Here is a 17575-nt window from a genome sequence, read left to right on the forward strand (position 1 = left end):
GTCCAACACCCTTTTTGCTAGCCTCCCGTGCAGGCGCCGGACCCCAGAGGAGGAATGAGAGCGGGGGTGTGTAGGCGTAAGGGGCTGAGGGGGTGGTGGAGCCTCCCTGGGGTCCCTGTGCTCCAAGGAGGTTTCAGGGCAGCAGAAGGATTCTAATGTGAGAAGAAATGACCGTGTCACCTGTATAGGCAGATGGGGACTTAGAAAGTGTCACTTCCAAGCCAGTATGCATGGCCAAAGTAGAGTTGTCGTGAGACGGGCACCCATGTCATTGTCATAGCAGAGAGACAGGGGATGAGTTTCCCATGACCAGATAAGGTCACAGCCTTGGCCACCTGGCCTAGGGGCAAAGAGGCACAGGTTGCTAGCTCCATCCCATAAGTAAGATCTGAAGAGAGTGTAGAGGGAGTGTGAGTTATGGGGGCTGACAACAACATGAATATGAAGATAGAATTTGAGAAATCTCGTCCATAAGGAGTTTGCCCTCAACTGTTTCGTGTATGTGTTGAGAGCAGGGTCAGCCAGGCTCAGGGGGCAGCTTGGGGTTGGGTCACCAACTATACTAGACAACAGCAATTAAAATGCTGCTTGGCCCATCCCTCAGGTTGCCTGCGTATTCGCCACAGATTGGACAGTGTACCCCCGAGGGCTGCAGCCTTTGGGGCCCTGTCAGGGCAGCAAAGAGGCAGGCTGGGAAGGAGTGGGTGCACTCACATCTCCACCTGTCGTTCCCTATCATCTGAGATTATTGTCCAGGGAGAAAGGAGAACTTAGGCTCATCGTAATGGTTGCAAAATCTGGGCAGGAAAAATAACAGGACCCATGAAAGGGAGCAGTGGGAAGATGTGATGTATTGTGGTCGGGCATTTGGGAGGACTTGCCAGGGGAAAGGAAGCAGGCTGGTGTCTGAAGAGTGGTGTCTCTGGGTCATTGAAAAGATAGGAGCAATGAATCCACATCACAGAAGCAGCATATGTTCACACAGCTGACGTGGGTTGAGCACCGAATGCTGGACATGAACCCAGAGGAATGCTCAGGAAGCCAAGAGAGAAGGGGTGAATGGACAGGGAATTGTAGGGACTAAACATCCTCCTATATTCATCTGTACTTGTCTTGCCACTTCTCACCCCTGCTCCTGGTCCAAGCTAGGAAGCTTGTTGAGATCAGGAATTATGTTAAAATGCATACCTTGCAAGTAGCAAAGGACTTCTAATACACCAAAATCCCAGCATCTGCGTTTGATAAATGAATGGGTGGTTTTGGGTTATTAGAGTATTTATACAACACAGGGAATTACTGAGAGGCTCTCCCAAGGTCGTGATGAGTCCTACAGCATGCTGTGGGGAGGTATAAGTATTGGGAAGAGGAACATGGTACCTTGGTTGAGGAACTGCTGCCCGGAGTTGGTGGAGGCATCTGAGGAGTCTGAGGGTAGCTCCAAGTTGACTGTGTACTGGTTACAGAAGGTTCTAGAAGCTGACTCTGTTCCTGGGTTGGCTGGGTCCTCTTAGATTCATCATTTTGTGTGGTTTCCTTTTTCTTTTTCTGAAAGTAAATTTCATCCCTGGTTAATGGTTTTCAGTATTAGATGAAACACATCATTACTACTGAACAAATCAACTTTTTATTACTAGTTTCTAATTATGCTAAAATTTCTGAGCTCATGTAATCCAGGAGGTACATGGACTCCATCCTCTCAAAAGATGATTGGAAAGCAGGCAGCCCACACACATGATTGATTCACACAAGAGCCTGGAAACTCCCTCCATCCCTGTGGCAAGAATGTTGTTCTGGAATTTATAAAATCTATGTTTGAATTTTGTGTCTTGAGCAGGCTTTGGCAAGCTGCTCTCCTAGTGTGACTTCCAATTTTGTGCACATCTAAAGAAGGGTCATGACTCCACATCTCCTTCACAGGGAGTTATACACACATGTTGGGTGCAGGCATTATGGGTGATCAGAAGCTACGGGTTTGCTGACTCTGAACCTCACTTTCACTCTGCCCCTGGAACCCCTTTCTCTCGATGCTTCTATTTGCAGGTTGAGAAATGAATAAAGCGCTCAGTGCACACAAGAAGGGCGTAAGTGTTAGAGCCACAGGAGAAGCTTCTGCAGCAGGACCTCGCCATCCTACCTTGGACAGGGGTTTGTCATGGACGGATCCCGAAGCTTCATTCCTGCTAGAGATGGACTCATCAGTACCGGATGCATCCTGCTTTCTCTTCTTCACAGGCGCTTTGGCTCCTGCTCTGCTTTGCCTCATAACTGAAGCAGTTAAAAAGGACATGATAAATCCGAAGGAGCTGGTCTAGGGTAGCTGTAGCACTTCCCGGACCATATCTTCTCAGCCCCTGCTTGTGGGTCTGGGGGTGCTAGGGTGCTCCCCTCCTGCATCAGCCCGCCAGCCAGGCGACGGACACTGACTCACACTGCCAGACAGCTTCCTTTCTTCCCCAGGGGCTCAAGCATATCCCTCCATCCTCTGGACTCCCAGGCACCTCAGTCAAACCCTTTTCCAACCCACTTATCCTATATGTTCTTTTTAAGAATCTGCAGTCTTGGGGCGCCTGGGTGGCTCGGTCGGTGAAGCATCTGCCTTTGGCTCAGGTCATGATCCCAGGGTCCTGGGATCAAGCCCCGAGTCAGCCTCCCTGGGAGCCTGAATCTCCCTCTGCCCCTCCCCCTGATTTACTCTCTCTCTGTCAAATAAATAAATAAAATCTTAAAAAAAAAAAAAAAGAATCTGCAATTTTCATGATACAAATGGTGGGTTCAGTCCTATGGAAGGTCTGTTGGAATTACAGAAGCCAGATAAAGAAAATCTGATCTAATTGGTGATGTGACAGATTGGTGTTGCTGGACTTGACATTTTAAAATGTTTTTAGGATCCAGCGATTTTAGAAGAGGCAAATTCTTCACATCCCCGAGAATAAGCTTTTTCTTTCAGCACTGCCTCGTGTTTGTTGCTAGAGAATACCGTAACCATGGAATAAATACTGTAATAGAGCCCTATATGGACTGAATGAAGTATTTTTAAACCTCATGATTTTTCCTTATTTTGTTTTGTGCCTGTTCAAGCTTCGTTAATATGTAGAAGCCTCTGCCTTTCTCGTCAACTCTTTCTGCTTTTTTCTTTACCTACACCCCCAAAATACACCCTGTAAAATACAGCAGACCTCTTTGTAGGAAAGGAATTGTCTAACCTGTCAACTTGTTGGTGTCTCAGGGGTCACCTCATCTCGGCTACCCAGCTGGAAATTGGGGAAACTGTGCCAACACCAGGGCTCTGCTGGACGCAGGGGGCCCAGACCCTGACAGCGAGGGCTCCTGTCCATTACCTTTTCTCTTCTCGTTTCGAAGAGTTTTAACAACGTCTCCAAGTCCTTCTATGTCCTTGAGCAGATTTATTAGCTTGTCCACACAGAGAGGCCCCCGGAACTTCTTTTCCATGAGGTCAGCAATGTTGATCTTATTATATTCTTCTTGCATTTTTGTCGTCAGTCCCAAATCATGGGCCAGTAGGGACTTAACTATGCTGAACTGGTAGTCATTGATGAGCTCCAGTCCTTTCAGCAGAATAATTCTCTTGCACTCACTCCCCATCTCTCCAGGTGAGCCTGCAAGAGAAAAATACCATACGGTGGTATTCCTTCCTCCGGACGATTTAAAAGTCTGGTTGTGTCTATGTGCGTGAGCGGCCCATGTCGAGGTGTCATCCTTGAGTGTGTGTGACAAAGAGGAACTTAATTTCCAGGTATGTCACTGTGGAAAGTGGGTGGAGAACTGCTGTATTTGGGACTTCTTTCCTTTCAGTGATGCTAGTTGAGTTGGGGTGGGGGTGGGGGTGGTGGCTNGAAAGGGACGAGAAGACAATGGAAAGCGAGAAATAAATATCTTCTAAAGTTCCTCTGTAATTGTGTGGTCACTTCCCAGCCCTGCTCCTGGAGCAAGCCAGTAAACTCTTTGAAATCTGGAATTATGTCAAAAGGCAAACTTTGCAAGTAGCTAAGGACTTCTAATACACTAAACTCAGTATCTGCATCTGATAAGCTAATGGGTGCTTTTTGGTATCGGAGTATTTATACATGGTAGGGAATTACTGAGAAGCTATCTCGAGGTCACGATGAGTCCTACACCATGCTGTGGGGAGGTACAATAGTGGGAAGAGGAACATCGTACCTTGGTTGAGGAACGGCTGCCCGGGGTTGGTGGAGGCATCGGAGGAGTCTGAGGGTAGCTCCAAGGTGACTGTGTAATGGTTACAGAAGGTCCTGGAAGCTGACTCTGTCCCTGGGGTGGCTGCATCCTCTTGGATTCATCATTCTGTGTGGTTTTGATTTTCTTCTTCTGAAAGTAGTTTTTCCCCTTGGTTAATGGTTTTCAATATCAGATAAACCAGAACATCTGTTTTTCCCTCTTCCTATCTCTCCCTCCCTCACTTTCTCTCCTTCTCTTTCTCTCTCTCTCTCCATTCTTCCCCTAACACACACCAGGATCTTCACTCTGGAATTAGAGGACATATTCAGATACCTCCAACATCTCCCCAGCTCAGACACCAACCAAGATTACAAGGGTCACTCTGCAAATCTTAACAACTCAGAGAATTCAAATTTCATTGTTGTGTTGTGGAATTCTATTCTCCTGCTGCTGCAGACTGGCCCATGTCTCTTCCTCAGGAGAACACTGGATTTACTGATTGAGAGAAATTCCTACCATGCTGTAAGGAAAGCAGGTCTCAGAGCATTGGCTGGGTTTAAGGATGTTATTATGCAGGTCATTAACTCCTTGCACCTTTTCCAAATAAGCATATTGGTTTCCATCACCTGTTCTTTGAGTCTAGAAGACCCCTTCTTCACCCATTTGGATGCTTTGTTTGTCATCCCAGAGAATTTCCCTGGGATTCATAATTCTAGAGGCAGGATTCTGACCAGGCAACCAAACCCTTCTGGGATCTCAACAACACACAGGCTCATTCAGAGTGTCACCCCGGCCATTCCCAGTCCCTGCATTTTCATCATTGTTAAGCAAGTGCAGGAATTGTCAGTAGAATCTTTGGTCTTGTTTCCCATTACTTTTACTAATGAAAGCCCTTTTGTACTGTTCGACATGCAATTTAAATTTGCCACAGTTCTACCACTAGGGATTCCTTTGTCTAATTCATAAAGGTCACTTGTTGACGAAGCTGTGGGTGAGGGAGCCCTGGAAATGGCTGTCCCTGGCGTGCAGCTTCCTGATTAGAGCAACCTTGGCCACCCCCGACCCTCTTTCCCCCTTAGAGTGTGGTCAGGGCCTGGGCTGTGGAAACAACGTCCGGACATGACACTGTCTATTCATCAATTTAAAAAATAAGTTAACAAATACTGTAACATCTGCACACCTACCACGGACTCAGAAGCCCAGTAAGTCTCAAGTTATAGAGTTAATGACCTGCCCTGTCTGGGTGACCCTTGCAGACGCTGTTAACCTCGCAAACCTCACGTTCCTCATCAGTGAATTGGGACTCACGACAGCATCGGCAGTGACACTTGCTATTTGGTTTTATAAGGAAGGAACCAGATCTCACACTGCACATTAAGCACACAGAGTTTCGAGTCCAATCACTAACTGTTCGATACACAGATATGTCAAGACTGTCGTTAGTGTTTCATGTCTATGCAGGGAGCTGATTTTTCGCTCTCATCTGCAGATGCTTCGTGCGGTGTGTGTGACCCCCTCGACGACACGGGAAATGCTTTCCTAAAGACGCTGCTCTCTTCCTTCCGCCACACGCAGAAATTAACCTCACTGACAAGACCATGGTGAGCGTCTCTCAGAATCAGTTACACTGAAAGCTTCTATGTCAATAACAGGTTTTGAATGCTGACAATATAATTTCTGATCAAATCGTATTTAAATACTATAACTGATCATTTTCCTGGTGATTATTTCCCTCATCTCCCTGCCCCGTCCAGCGCACAGGATGGTCTGAGCTGTTAATTTAGGAGAGACATAGGAGCAGGTGTCAAACATAATATTGGACTGTGCCTGGTTTTGAAGCAACAGAACAAATAGAACCCACACCCTAGAGAAAATTCTGAGAGACTGTGTGATGAGTCAGGGCAAGGCTCTCCTGCTCACCTAATGAAGCATAGAGTGAACAGTTGGGCACCCTCTTTGACGGCCTCCCGTGCAGGGGCCGGACCCCAGAGGAGGAATGAGAGCACGGAGTGTGTAGGTGTAAGAGGCTGAGGGAGTGGTGGAGCCTCCCTGGGGTCCTGTGCTCCAAGGGGGTATCAGGGCAGCAGAAGGATTCTGATGTGAGAAGAAATGACTGTGTCACCTGTATAGGCAGATGGGGGGACTTAGAAAGTGTCACTTCCAAGCCACTATGCATGGCCAAAGTAGAGTTCTCCTGAGTTGGGCACCTACGTCATTGTCATACTAGAGTGACAGGGGGCCGAAGTTCCAATGAGTAGATAAGTCACAGGCATGGCCGCTTGGTCTAGAGGCAAGCATGCACAGATTGCTAGCTCCGCCCTGTTTATAAGTCCTGGAGATACTGTGAGAAGAGTGTGAGTTATGGGGGCCAACAACAGCACGAATAAGAAGACAGAATCTGAGAAACCTTGTCCATACGGAGTCTGCCCTCAACTGCTATGTGTCTTTTTGCAGTGGAGTACACTCTGGGTCAGGGGGTAGCTTGGGGTTGGGTCACAAAGGATAGTACAGGACACTGATTAAAATGCTGCTTTACTCATCCCATAGGTTGCCTGTGTACTGGCCACAGAATGGACATTTTATCCTCGTACGCTGGCAGCCACTGGGGCCATGTCAGGGCAAATGTGAGTTGATGCACTCACAACTCCAGCTGTGTTTCCCTCTCATCTGAGGTTATTTCCAGGAAGGAAAGAGAATTTACACTCATCATAATGGTTGCAAAAGCTGGGGAGGAATAATAAAAAAGGGACCCATGAAAGTGAGTAGTGGGAAGTTGTGATGTATTGTCCTCAGGCACGAAAGAGGACCTGCCAGAGGAAAGGAGTCAGGCTGGTGTCTGAAGGGCTGTGTCTCTGGGCCAGGGAATAGATAGGAGCAAGGAATTCCAAATCATAGAGATAACATATGTTCATACAGTTGACGTAGGAGCGAGCACGGAATGCTGGACATGAATCAGAAATGGTCAGGAAGCCAAGAGGAAAGGGACGAGAAGACAATGGAAAGCGAGAAATAAATATCTTCTAAAGTTCCTCTGTAATTGTGTGGTCACTTCCCAGCCCTGCTCCTGGAGCAAGCCAGTAAACTCTTTGAAATCTGGAATTATGTCAAAAGGCAAACTTTGCAAGTAGCTAAGGACTTCTAATACACTAAACTCAGTATCTGCATCTGATAAGCTAATGGGTGCTTTTTGGTATCGGAGTATTTATACATGGTAGGGAATTACTGAGAAGCTATCTCGAGGTCACGATGAGTCCTACACCATGCTGTGGGGAGGTACAATAGTGGGAAGAGGAACATCGTACCTTGGTTGAGGAACGGCTGCCCGGGGTTGGTGGAGGCATCGGAGGAGTCTGAGGGTAGCTCCAAGGTGACTGTGTAATGGTTACAGAAGGTCCTGGAAGCTGACTCTGTCCCTGGGGTGGCTGCATCCTCTTGGATTCATCATTCTGTGTGGTTTTGATTTTCTTCTTCTGAAAGTAGTTTTTCCCCTTGGTTAATGGTTTTCAATATCAGATAAACCAGAACATCTGTTTTTCCCTCTTCCTATCTCTCCCTCCCTCACTTTCTCTCCTTCTCTTTCTCTCTCTCTCTCTCCATTTCTTCCCCTAACACACAGTAGGATCTTCACTCTGGAATTAGAGGACGTATTCAGATACCTCCAACATCTCCCCAGCTCAGACACCAACCAGGATTACAAGGGTCACTCTGCAAATCTTAACAACTCAGAGAATTCAAATTTCATTGTTGTGTTGTGGAATTCTGTTCTGCTGCTGCAGACTGGCCCATGTCTCTTCCTCAGGAGAACACTGGATTTACTGATTGAGAGAAATTCCTACCATGCTGTAAGGAAAGCAAGTCTCAGAGCATTGGCTGGGTTTAAGGATGTTATTAAGCAGGTCATTATCTCCTTGCACCTTTTCCAAATAAGCATATTGGTTTCCATCACCTGTTCTTCGAGTCTAGAAGACCCCTTCTTCACCCATTTGGATGCTTTGTTTGTAATCCTAGAGAGTTTCCCCCGAATTCATAATTCTAGAGGCAGGATTCTGAACAGGCAACCAAACCCTTCTGGGATCTCAACAACACACAGGCTCATTCAGAGTGTCACCCCGGCCATTCCCAGTCCCTGCATTTTCATCATTGTTAAGCAAGTGCAGGAATTGTCAGTAGAATCTTTGCTCTAGACTCCCATTACTTTTACTAATGAAAGCCCTTTTGTACCATTCGATATGCCACAATTCTACCACTAGGGATTCCTTTGTCTAATTCATAAAGATCACTTGTTGACGAAGCTGTGGGTGAGGGAGCCCTGGAAATGGCTGCCCCTGGCGTGCAGCTTCCTGATTAGAGCAACCTTGGCCACCCCCAACCCTCTTTCCCCCTTAGACGGTGGTCAGGGCCTGGGCTGTGGAAACAACGTCCGGACATGACACTGTCTATTCATCAATTTAAAAAATAAGTTAACAAATACTGTAACATCTGCACACCTACCACGGACTCAGAAGCCCAGTAAGTCTCAAGTTATAGAGTTAATGACCTGCCCTGTCTGGGTGACCCTTGCAGACGCTGTTAACCTCGCAAACCTCACGTTTCTCATCAGTGAATTGGGACTAACGACAGCATCGGCAGTGACACTTGCTATTTGGTTTTATAAGGAAGGAACCAGATCTCACACTGCACATTAAGCACACAGAGTTTCGAGTCCAATCACTAACTGTTCGATACACAGATATGTCAAGACTGTCGTTAGTGTTTCATGGCCATTACCATGGTGAGCGTCTCTCAGAATCAATTAAACTGAAAGCTTCTATCTGAATAACAGGATTTGGATGCTGAAAATAAACTTTCTGATTGGATAATATTTAAAAATCTAACTGATTATTTTCTTGGAGATTATTTCCCTCATCTCCCTGCCCTCTCAGCACACAGGATTGTCTGAGATGTTTGCTTCAGTAGAGACATAGCAGCAGGTGTCAGGTGTAATATTGGACTGTGCCTGGTTTTGAGGCAACAGAACAAACAGAACACATGCTCTAGAGAAAATCCTTGGGAGACCCCGTGATGAGTCAGAGCAAGGCTCCCCTGCTCACCTAATGAAGCATAGAGTGAATGGTCCAACACCCTTTTTGCTAGCCTCCCGTGCAGGCGCCGGACCCCAGAGGAGGAATGAGAGCGGGGGTGTGTAGGCGTAAGGGGCTGAGGGGGTGGTGGAGCCTCCCTGGGGTCCCTGTGCTCCAAGGAGGTTTCAGGGCAGCAGAAGGATTCTAATGTGAGAAGAAATGACCGTGTCACCTGTATAGGCAGATGGGGACTTAGAAAGTGTCACTTCCAAGCCAGTATGCATGGCCAAAGTAGAGTTGTCGTGAGACGGGCACCCATGTCATTGTCATAGCAGAGAGACAGGGGATGAGTTTCCCATGACCAGATAAGGTCACAGCCTTGGCCACCTGGCCTAGGGGCAAAGAGGCACAGGTTGCTAGCTCCATCCCATAAGTAAGATCTGAAGAGAGTGTAGAGGGAGTGTGAGTTATGGGGGCTGACAACAACATGAATATGAAGATAGAATTTGAGAAATCTCGTCCATAAGGAGTTTGCCCTCAACTGTTTCGTGTATGTGTTGAGAGCAGGGTCAGCCAGGCTCAGGGGGCAGCTTGGGGTTGGGTCACCAACTATACTAGACAACAGCAATTAAAATGCTGCTTGGCCCATCCCTCAGGTTGCCTGCGTATTCGCCACAGATTGGACAGTGTACCCCCGAGGGCTGCAGCCTTTGGGGCCCTGTCAGGGCAGCAAAGAGGCAGGCTGGGAAGGAGTGGGTGCACTCACATCTCCACCTGTCGTTCCCTATCATCTGAGATTATTGTCCAGGGAGAAAGGAGAACTTAGGCTCATCGTAATGGTTGCAAAATCTGGGCAGGAAAAATAACAGGACCCATGAAAGGGAGCAGTGGGAAGATGTGATGTATTGTGGTCGGGCATTTGGGAGGACTTGCCAGGGGAAAGGAAGCAGGCTGGTGTCTGAAGAGTGGTGTCTCTGGGTCATTGAAAAGATAGGAGCAATGAATCCACATCACAGAAGCAGCATATGTTCACACAGCTGACGTGGGTTGAGCACCGAATGCTGGACATGAACCCAGAGGAATGCTCAGGAAGCCAAGAGAGAAGGGGTGAATGGACAGGGAATTGTAGGGACTAAACATCCTCCTATATTCATCTGTACTTGTCTTGCCACTTCTCACCCCTGCTCCTGGTCCAAGCTAGGAAGCTTGTTGAGATCAGGAATTATGTTAAAATGCATACCTTGCAAGTAGCAAAGGACTTCTAATACACCAAAATCCCAGCATCTGCGTTTGATAAATGAATGGGTGGTTTTGGGTTATTAGAGTATTTATACAACACAGGGAATTACTGAGAGGCTCTCCCAAGGTCGTGATGAGTCCTACAGCATGCTGTGGGGAGGTATAAGTATTGGGAAGAGGAACATGGTACCTTGGTTGAGGAACTGCTGCCCGGAGTTGGTGGAGGCATCTGAGGAGTCTGAGGGTAGCTCCAAGTTGACTGTGTACTGGTTACAGAAGGTTCTAGAAGCTGACTCTGTTCCTGGGTTGGCTGGGTCCTCTTAGATTCATCATTTTGTGTGGTTTCCTTTTTCTTTTTCTGAAAGTAAATTTCATCCCTGGTTAATGGTTTTCAGTATTAGATGAAACACATCATTACTACTGAACAAATCAACTTTTTATTACTAGTTTCTAATTATGCTAAAATTTCTGAGCTCATGTAATCCAGGAGGTACATGGACTCCATCCTCTCAAAAGATGATTGGAAAGCAGGCAGCCCACACACATGATTGATTCACACAAGAGCCTGGAAACTCCCTCCATCCCTGTGGCAAGAATGTTGTTCTGGAATTTATAAAATCTATGTTTGAATTTTGTGTCTTGAGCAGGCTTTGGCAAGCTGCTCTCCTAGTGTGACTTCCAATTTTGTGCACATCTAAAGAAGGGTCATGACTCCACATCTCCTTCACAGGGAGTTATACACACATGTTGGGTGCAGGCATTATGGGTGATCAGAAGCTACGGGTTTGCTGACTCTGAACCTCACTTTCACTCTGCCCCTGGAACCCCTTTCTCTCGATGCTTCTATTTGCAGGTTGAGAAATGAATAAAGCGCTCAGTGCACACAAGAAGGGCGTAAGTGTTAGAGCCACAGGAGAAGCTTCTGCAGCAGGACCTCGCCATCCTACCTTGGACAGGGGTTTGTCATGGACGGATCCCGAAGCTTCATTCCTGCTAGAGATGGACTCATCAGTACCGGATGCATCCTGCTTTCTCTTCTTCACAGGCGCTTTGGCTCCTGCTCTGCTTTGCCTCATAACTGAAGCAGTTAAAAAGGACATGATAAATCCGAAGGAGCTGGTCTAGGGTAGCTGTAGCACTTCCCGGACCATATCTTCTCAGCCCCTGCTTGTGGGTCTGGGGGTGCTAGGGTGCTCCCCTCCTGCATCAGCCCGCCAGCCAGGCGACGGACACTGACTCACACTGCCAGACAGCTTCCTTTCTTCCCCAGGGGCTCAAGCATATCCCTCCATCCTCTGGACTCCCAGGCACCTCAGTCAAACCCTTTTCCAACCCACTTATCCTATATGTTCTTTTTAAGAATCTGCAGTCTTGGGGCGCCTGGGTGGCTCGGTCGGTGAAGCATCTGCCTTTGGCTCAGGTCATGATCCCAGGGTCCTGGGATCAAGCCCCGAGTCAGCCTCCCTGGGAGCCTGAATCTCCCTCTGCCCCTCCCCCTGATTTACTCTCTCTCTGTCAAATAAATAAATAAAATCTTAAAAAAAAAAAAAAAAGAATCTGCAATTTTCATGATACAAATGGTGGGTTCAGTCCTATGGAAGGTCTGTTGGAATTACAGAAGCCAGATAAAGAAAATCTGATCTAATTGGTGATGTGACAGATTGGTGTTGCTGGACTTGACATTTTAAAATGTTTTTAGGATCCAGCGATTTTAGAAGAGGCAAATTCTTCACATCCCCGAGAATAAGCTTTTTCTTTCAGCACTGCCTCGTGTTTGTTGCTAGAGAATACCGTAACCATGGAATAAATACTGTAATAGAGCCCTATATGGACTGAATGAAGTATTTTTAAACCTCATGATTTTTCCTTATTTTGTTTTGTGCCTGTTCAAGCTTCGTTAATATGTAGAAGCCTCTGCCTTTCTCGTCAACTCTTTCTGCTTTTTTCTTTACCTACACCCCCAAAATACACCCTGTAAAATACAGCAGACCTCTTTGTAGGAAAGGAATTGTCTAACCTGTCAACTTGTTGGTGTCTCAGGGGTCACCTCATCTCGGCTACCCAGCTGGAAATTGGGGAAACTGTGCCAACACCAGGGCTCTGCTGGACGCAGGGGGCCCAGACCCTGACAGCGAGGGCTCCTGTCCATTACCTTTTCTCTTCTCGTTTCGAAGAGTTTTAACAACGTCTCCAAGTCCTTCTATGTCCTTGAGCAGATTTATTAGCTTGTCCACACAGAGAGGCCCCCGGAACTTCTTTTCCATGAGGTCAGCAATGTTGATCTTATTATATTCTTCTTGCATTTTTGTCGTCAGTCCCAAATCATGGGCCAGTAGGGACTTAACTATGCTGAACTGGTAGTCATTGATGAGCTCCAGTCCTTTCAGCAGAATAATTCTCTTGCACTCACTCCCCATCTCTCCAGGTGAGCCTGCAAGAGAAAAATACCATACGGTGGTATTCCTTCCTCCGGACGATTTAAAAGTCTGGTTGTGTCTATGTGCGTGAGCGGCCCATGTCGAGGTGTCATCCTTGAGTGTGTGTGACAAAGAGGAACTTAATTTCCAGGTATGTCACTGTGGAAAGTGGGTGGAGAACTGCTGTATTTGGGACTTCTTTCCTTTCAGTGATGCTAGTTGAGTTGGGGTGGGGGTGGGGGTGGTGGCTGGAGGTCTGGAAAGAGGCAGCTGTTGCCCTGTGTGGAGTGTGGGCTGTAGGGGGTCAGAGTCCCCGCTCTGTCCTCCCATCCCGTGTTGGGGCTGCAGTCTGTCCCTGGATGTCCGCCTGCTGGCTCCTGACTCTGCTGCCTCCCACTCCCCGTGACCGTCCTCCCACCGTTGCCTGCTGGGTACCCGCCCCGTGCACCTGACTCTTCCCCTAGTCAGCCCTTCTCGTGTCCTCTCTCCCGGGGCTTGGACCATGTTCTCCGTGTCTTCTGGGCCCTGGTCCCCCTGCTCTCTCATGCAGAGTCACATCCCTGACTGGCTGGCACTATTTAGTAGTCCTTTTGCTAGAGTTCTGTTTTCTTGTGAAAGCAGGAACCCAGCATTTACTGGCTTGATTTTACCCTTCTAGGCTGAATTCCTCTTATCAGTTCTTTTTGGAGAGCCAGATACCCCTCTATGCAGCCATGTTTCTGTCCCACTCGACGTCCTCCAATAGTTCCCCACTTTGGTTTTGAACAATTTCTTGCTTCTTAGCCTAGCTTGGAAAGCCTTGAATACTCTGCGTCTTTTTTACATCTGTAACTTTTGTATTTTGTATGTCATGTGCTCCAGAAATATACAGCACACCTTGCCTTTCCATGTTTCATGACTTTGCTGATTCCCTCTCTGCTTCCTAAAGAGCTGGTCTCACTTTTCTTCCTCCCACTACCTCCTTATAGCCTTCAAGACCCTACTGAGGCTTGGTCTTCCAAAAGCCACCAGAATCCCCATTTGGGACTGCGTGTCACCCCTCTGGGCCTCTTCAGCACCTTAGATGCTTCCTTGATGACACTCAGTACATGGTAGGGATTCCAATTCTCTGTTTAAATTCATCAATTCTTTTCATTCAGGGACTGTGTGTTTGTGTAGCTTCTGTATAATTGGCACGTCCAAATTCCCAGGGCTGTGAATTACTCCTTCCTGAGAGAATGTGAGCATTCCCAGATTGAAGAGGCCCATAGATTGAAGGATAAATCCTCAAAATATATTACAGGGGAATTGAAGATTATTAAAAATGAAGTAAAAACTCTGAAAGCTTCCAGAGATAAAGAGTAGATCACCTGTATAGATTCAAGGATCAGATTGAAACTGGCCTTCAACAGCAAAGCTGCCCAGCACAGGACATCTGGTGATTTTCATCAGTTCTCATCCACATTCCACACTGATTTCAAAACCGAATAATTTTTTAAATGAAATTTTTGTGTTTTGTGTGTGTGTTTGACAACATAATTTATTTGCAAAATAAAACCAGATATAAGCTGAAAGGAGGCTATGTTTAATCTTTTTTCATTCCACTTAAATATGAGTATATGTTTTATTGCTAAAATATTACAGTGATTTTAGAGTAGTGATCCAGCTCCCACTACGATGTCTAGTATTCCAGTATTTATTTTTTTTTAATTTTTTTTAAAGATTTTTTTTTTAATTTATGTGACAGAGAGATAGCCAGCAAGAGAGGGAACACAGCAGGGAAGTGGGAGAGGAAGAAGCAGGCTCCCAGCGGAGGAGCCCCATGTGGGGCCTGATCCCGGAATGCCGGGATCACACCCTGAGCCGAAGGCAGATGCTTAACGACTGCGCTACCCAGGCGCCCCTAAGTATTCCAGTGTTTAAAGTAGGTGTATTAAATAGCCTTTCTAAAATGCCCAATTCTGAATTTCAAAACATAGGTAGCCCCAGGGGTATCAGAAGAGGTACTGTTTACCTATCTTGAGGGCAAAATAATTTTGAGAAGTGAATTTAAAGCTAGCCAAAATGATATTTAAATGTGAGGGCCTCGGAAACTATTCTCTGATATTGGTAGTTTGTAAGAAAGACAAAGACCTATATGGAAACATCTATTGCCGGAAATATTAGCTACTAAAAATAGCACATCGAGCCAAGAAGTACTGCAAGCCCAAAGGTAACTGAGAGCAGGAACCAAGCTCGATGAAGTGTGCCTCTGTCTTCTACTTAAATACAGCTCTGACGGAAGACTAGAGAGACAGGAAGCACATCGACAGGGTGGAGAGAGGGAGGACAGTGAACGGGGCACTTCACTAAAATATTTGTCTTCAAGGGTAGGATAAAGGAATAAGCAAACACAGAAGTACCAGAAAGGAGAATACAGAAATGTCATAAATGGAATTGAGGCTAGCAGAAACAAAGCCATCCATGGTAATCATCGACATACGCATACATGGCTAACCAGTTAAGCGACAAGTTCGGTCAGATTGCAGTTACGGAAAAAAATCTGCCAATAGAGCCTTAAGAAAAGATCACTTAAAGGTGGAAAATGAAAGAAAACTATTTTATCATGCAAAGAGTAATTAAAAGAAAACCAGTTAGGGGCGCCTGGGTGGCACAGCGGTTAAGCGGCTGCCTTCGGCTCAGGGCGTGATACCGGCGTTATGGGATCGAGCCCCACATCAGGCACTTCTGCTATGAGCCTGCTTCTTCCTCTCCCACTCCCCCTGCTTGTGTTCCCTCTCTCGCTGGCTGTCTCTATCTCTGTCGAATAAATAAATAAAATCTTAAAAAAAAAAAAAAAAGAAAAGAAAACCAGTTAATCTACATTACTGTAGCTTTAAATAGACCTGAAGATAAAGCTATCACCAGAGTGCAACACAATGACAAATGCTGACCCCCTAGGGAAACAAGACAGTTGTAATTATGTATTCACCTGCTAATAGTAAATTTATATCATTGTTACTTTTATTCCTTTATAATGCTATAAATGTTATGTATTATATTTTATAACATGATTTCATAGTATAATACAAAATTTTGCTTGTAGTATTATGTAGCATGTTTCTCTTCACACATCCACACACATTTTACATACATGTGTACATGGATACATGATTACATATACAATATACATTATATTATTGTATACATAAATTTGAGAGAACTACAGGACAAAAAACTCACATTTTATGGTAGGAGATTTTAGCATATCTCCTAAATAAACTAAAAAAAGAAGGTAAAAACATTCAGTAGAGATTTAGGAAATAGGACTAACATTATTAATAACCATAATTAACAAGGCTTATGTAACATACATAAAATTCTGAAATCAGCATTAAAAATCTCTCACTCTGATCAGGCATAAATGAAATACTATTATACAGGCCATACAGAACGTCGCTCAACAATTCTGAAAGGCTAGTTGTAATTGACTCTCCCTCTCTCTCCCCTATACTTTGCCACTAGAAAAAAAAAATCAGTAATTTTCAGGAAGGAAGACAGTCGTGCTAAAAGGAACTGAAATGATAGCTCTGGTGGGGCAGAGTGGAGAAGCATATAAAAATTAAACTGTCTGAAGAGAGGTAAAGAAGTCGTGTTTTTGCATAACTGTGTCTGGGGAAGTGAAACTTTTTCTGCTCTGTGCATGAATGTGTGTGTGAGTGTTTTCTAAAATCACGATAAGACCATACAATGCAGCTTTAAATCCAGATGCATTTTTTACTTAATATTATGTTCTGATACTTTCCTCATGCCCGTAACTTGACTTCTGCCCAGAACTCCACCACGGCCACCAAGAGTTTCCTGGACACCAAGTAGGGAAGAAAACCAAACCCTTTTTCTAAATATAACTCGTACCAATAATCACCTGGGAATAAATTTTAATGTCTTCTACAGTCAAAATGCATCTCCCTTCGTTCAGGTGTCAGTTGTGGTGGGATAAACATGTCTATTCCTTGTCTAGGTAGCAAAGGATGAGAGTCAAGCTACCAATATTTTCATGTCTCCGACTGTAATTGATACCTTCCCCCCTCCCCAGTTCCTCATACCCGAAGCCCCCTGCTTGTTCCGTGTTCAGCCGCCAGGTGCCCGCAGCGGTCTCCAGAAAGCCCACAGGCCTCACCTTGCTGAGAATCTCCCCGTCTGGATCCTGAGGTCTTCTTCCGAAATGCAGGAATCACTGCTGCTTTTCTTAGAGGAGGAAGATAAATCCACAAAGCCCTCAGGGACTGAACTGCAGAATGTGATAATCTCCTGAAGGGTAGAGGAAAAAGAAGTATTTTGAAAGATAACAAGCATCGATAGCACTTCTTAGAGGCACTGAAAACTTGCCCCGTGCTGGTCTCCTTGCACCACGATGTCCCCTGGAGAGAGAAGTTGCAACACAATTTGAAACTCCTCCCTCCGTGCTCTTAGCTTTCGATTTCATTAGTCAGAGAAAATAAACAGTTTCCTTCCTGTAAGTACTTGATCAAAATGAAGGATTATAGCAAAGGTATAATTGAGTGTTTCTGTTACAAACGTCAGTAGATGGAAGGACATTAGGACCCCAACAGCAGAACTCCAGCAGCTTCCATGCGGGTCACTAGGAATCTGTATTCCTGAGAATGATTCTCAAATACAAGAAAACTTAAAGATGAGTCACCA

At 45.7% G+C, this 17575-nt stretch overlaps 1 protein-coding gene across 6 annotated transcripts in view; it reads right to left on the reverse strand.

Moving 5' to 3' along the window:
* Positions 1-17314, reverse strand: part of LOC100475592 (myeloid cell nuclear differentiation antigen-like protein) — a 46455-nt gene extending 29141 nt beyond the window's left edge. For 5 of the 6 annotated variants that reach the window (XM_034667327.1, XM_034667324.1, XM_034667326.1 and 2 more), the window contains exons 1-6: positions 17052-17314; positions 12649-12927; positions 11444-11574; positions 10687-10854; positions 7500-7667; positions 4180-4347 (exon numbers count right to left, since the gene is read on the reverse strand). In XM_034667327.1, the coding sequence (XP_034523218.1) occupies positions 4180-4347; positions 7500-7667; positions 10687-10854; positions 11444-11574; positions 12649-12913 (900 nt within the window). In that variant the 5' untranslated portion in view covers positions 12914-12927; positions 17052-17314. Of the gene's footprint in view, positions 1-1377; positions 1546-2134; positions 2266-3338; positions 3651-4179; positions 4348-7499; positions 7668-10686; positions 10855-11443; positions 11575-12648; positions 12928-17051 lie in introns of those variants that run through there. The other variant, XM_034667329.1, reaches the window with a different exon arrangement.
* Between the last annotated feature and the right edge of the window lie 261 nt (positions 17315-17575).

This window comes from Ailuropoda melanoleuca, chromosome 8 (assembly GCF_002007445.2).
Source record: "Ailuropoda melanoleuca isolate Jingjing chromosome 8, ASM200744v2, whole genome shotgun sequence".
NCBI classification, from domain to species: domain Eukaryota; kingdom Metazoa; phylum Chordata; class Mammalia; order Carnivora; family Ursidae; genus Ailuropoda; species Ailuropoda melanoleuca.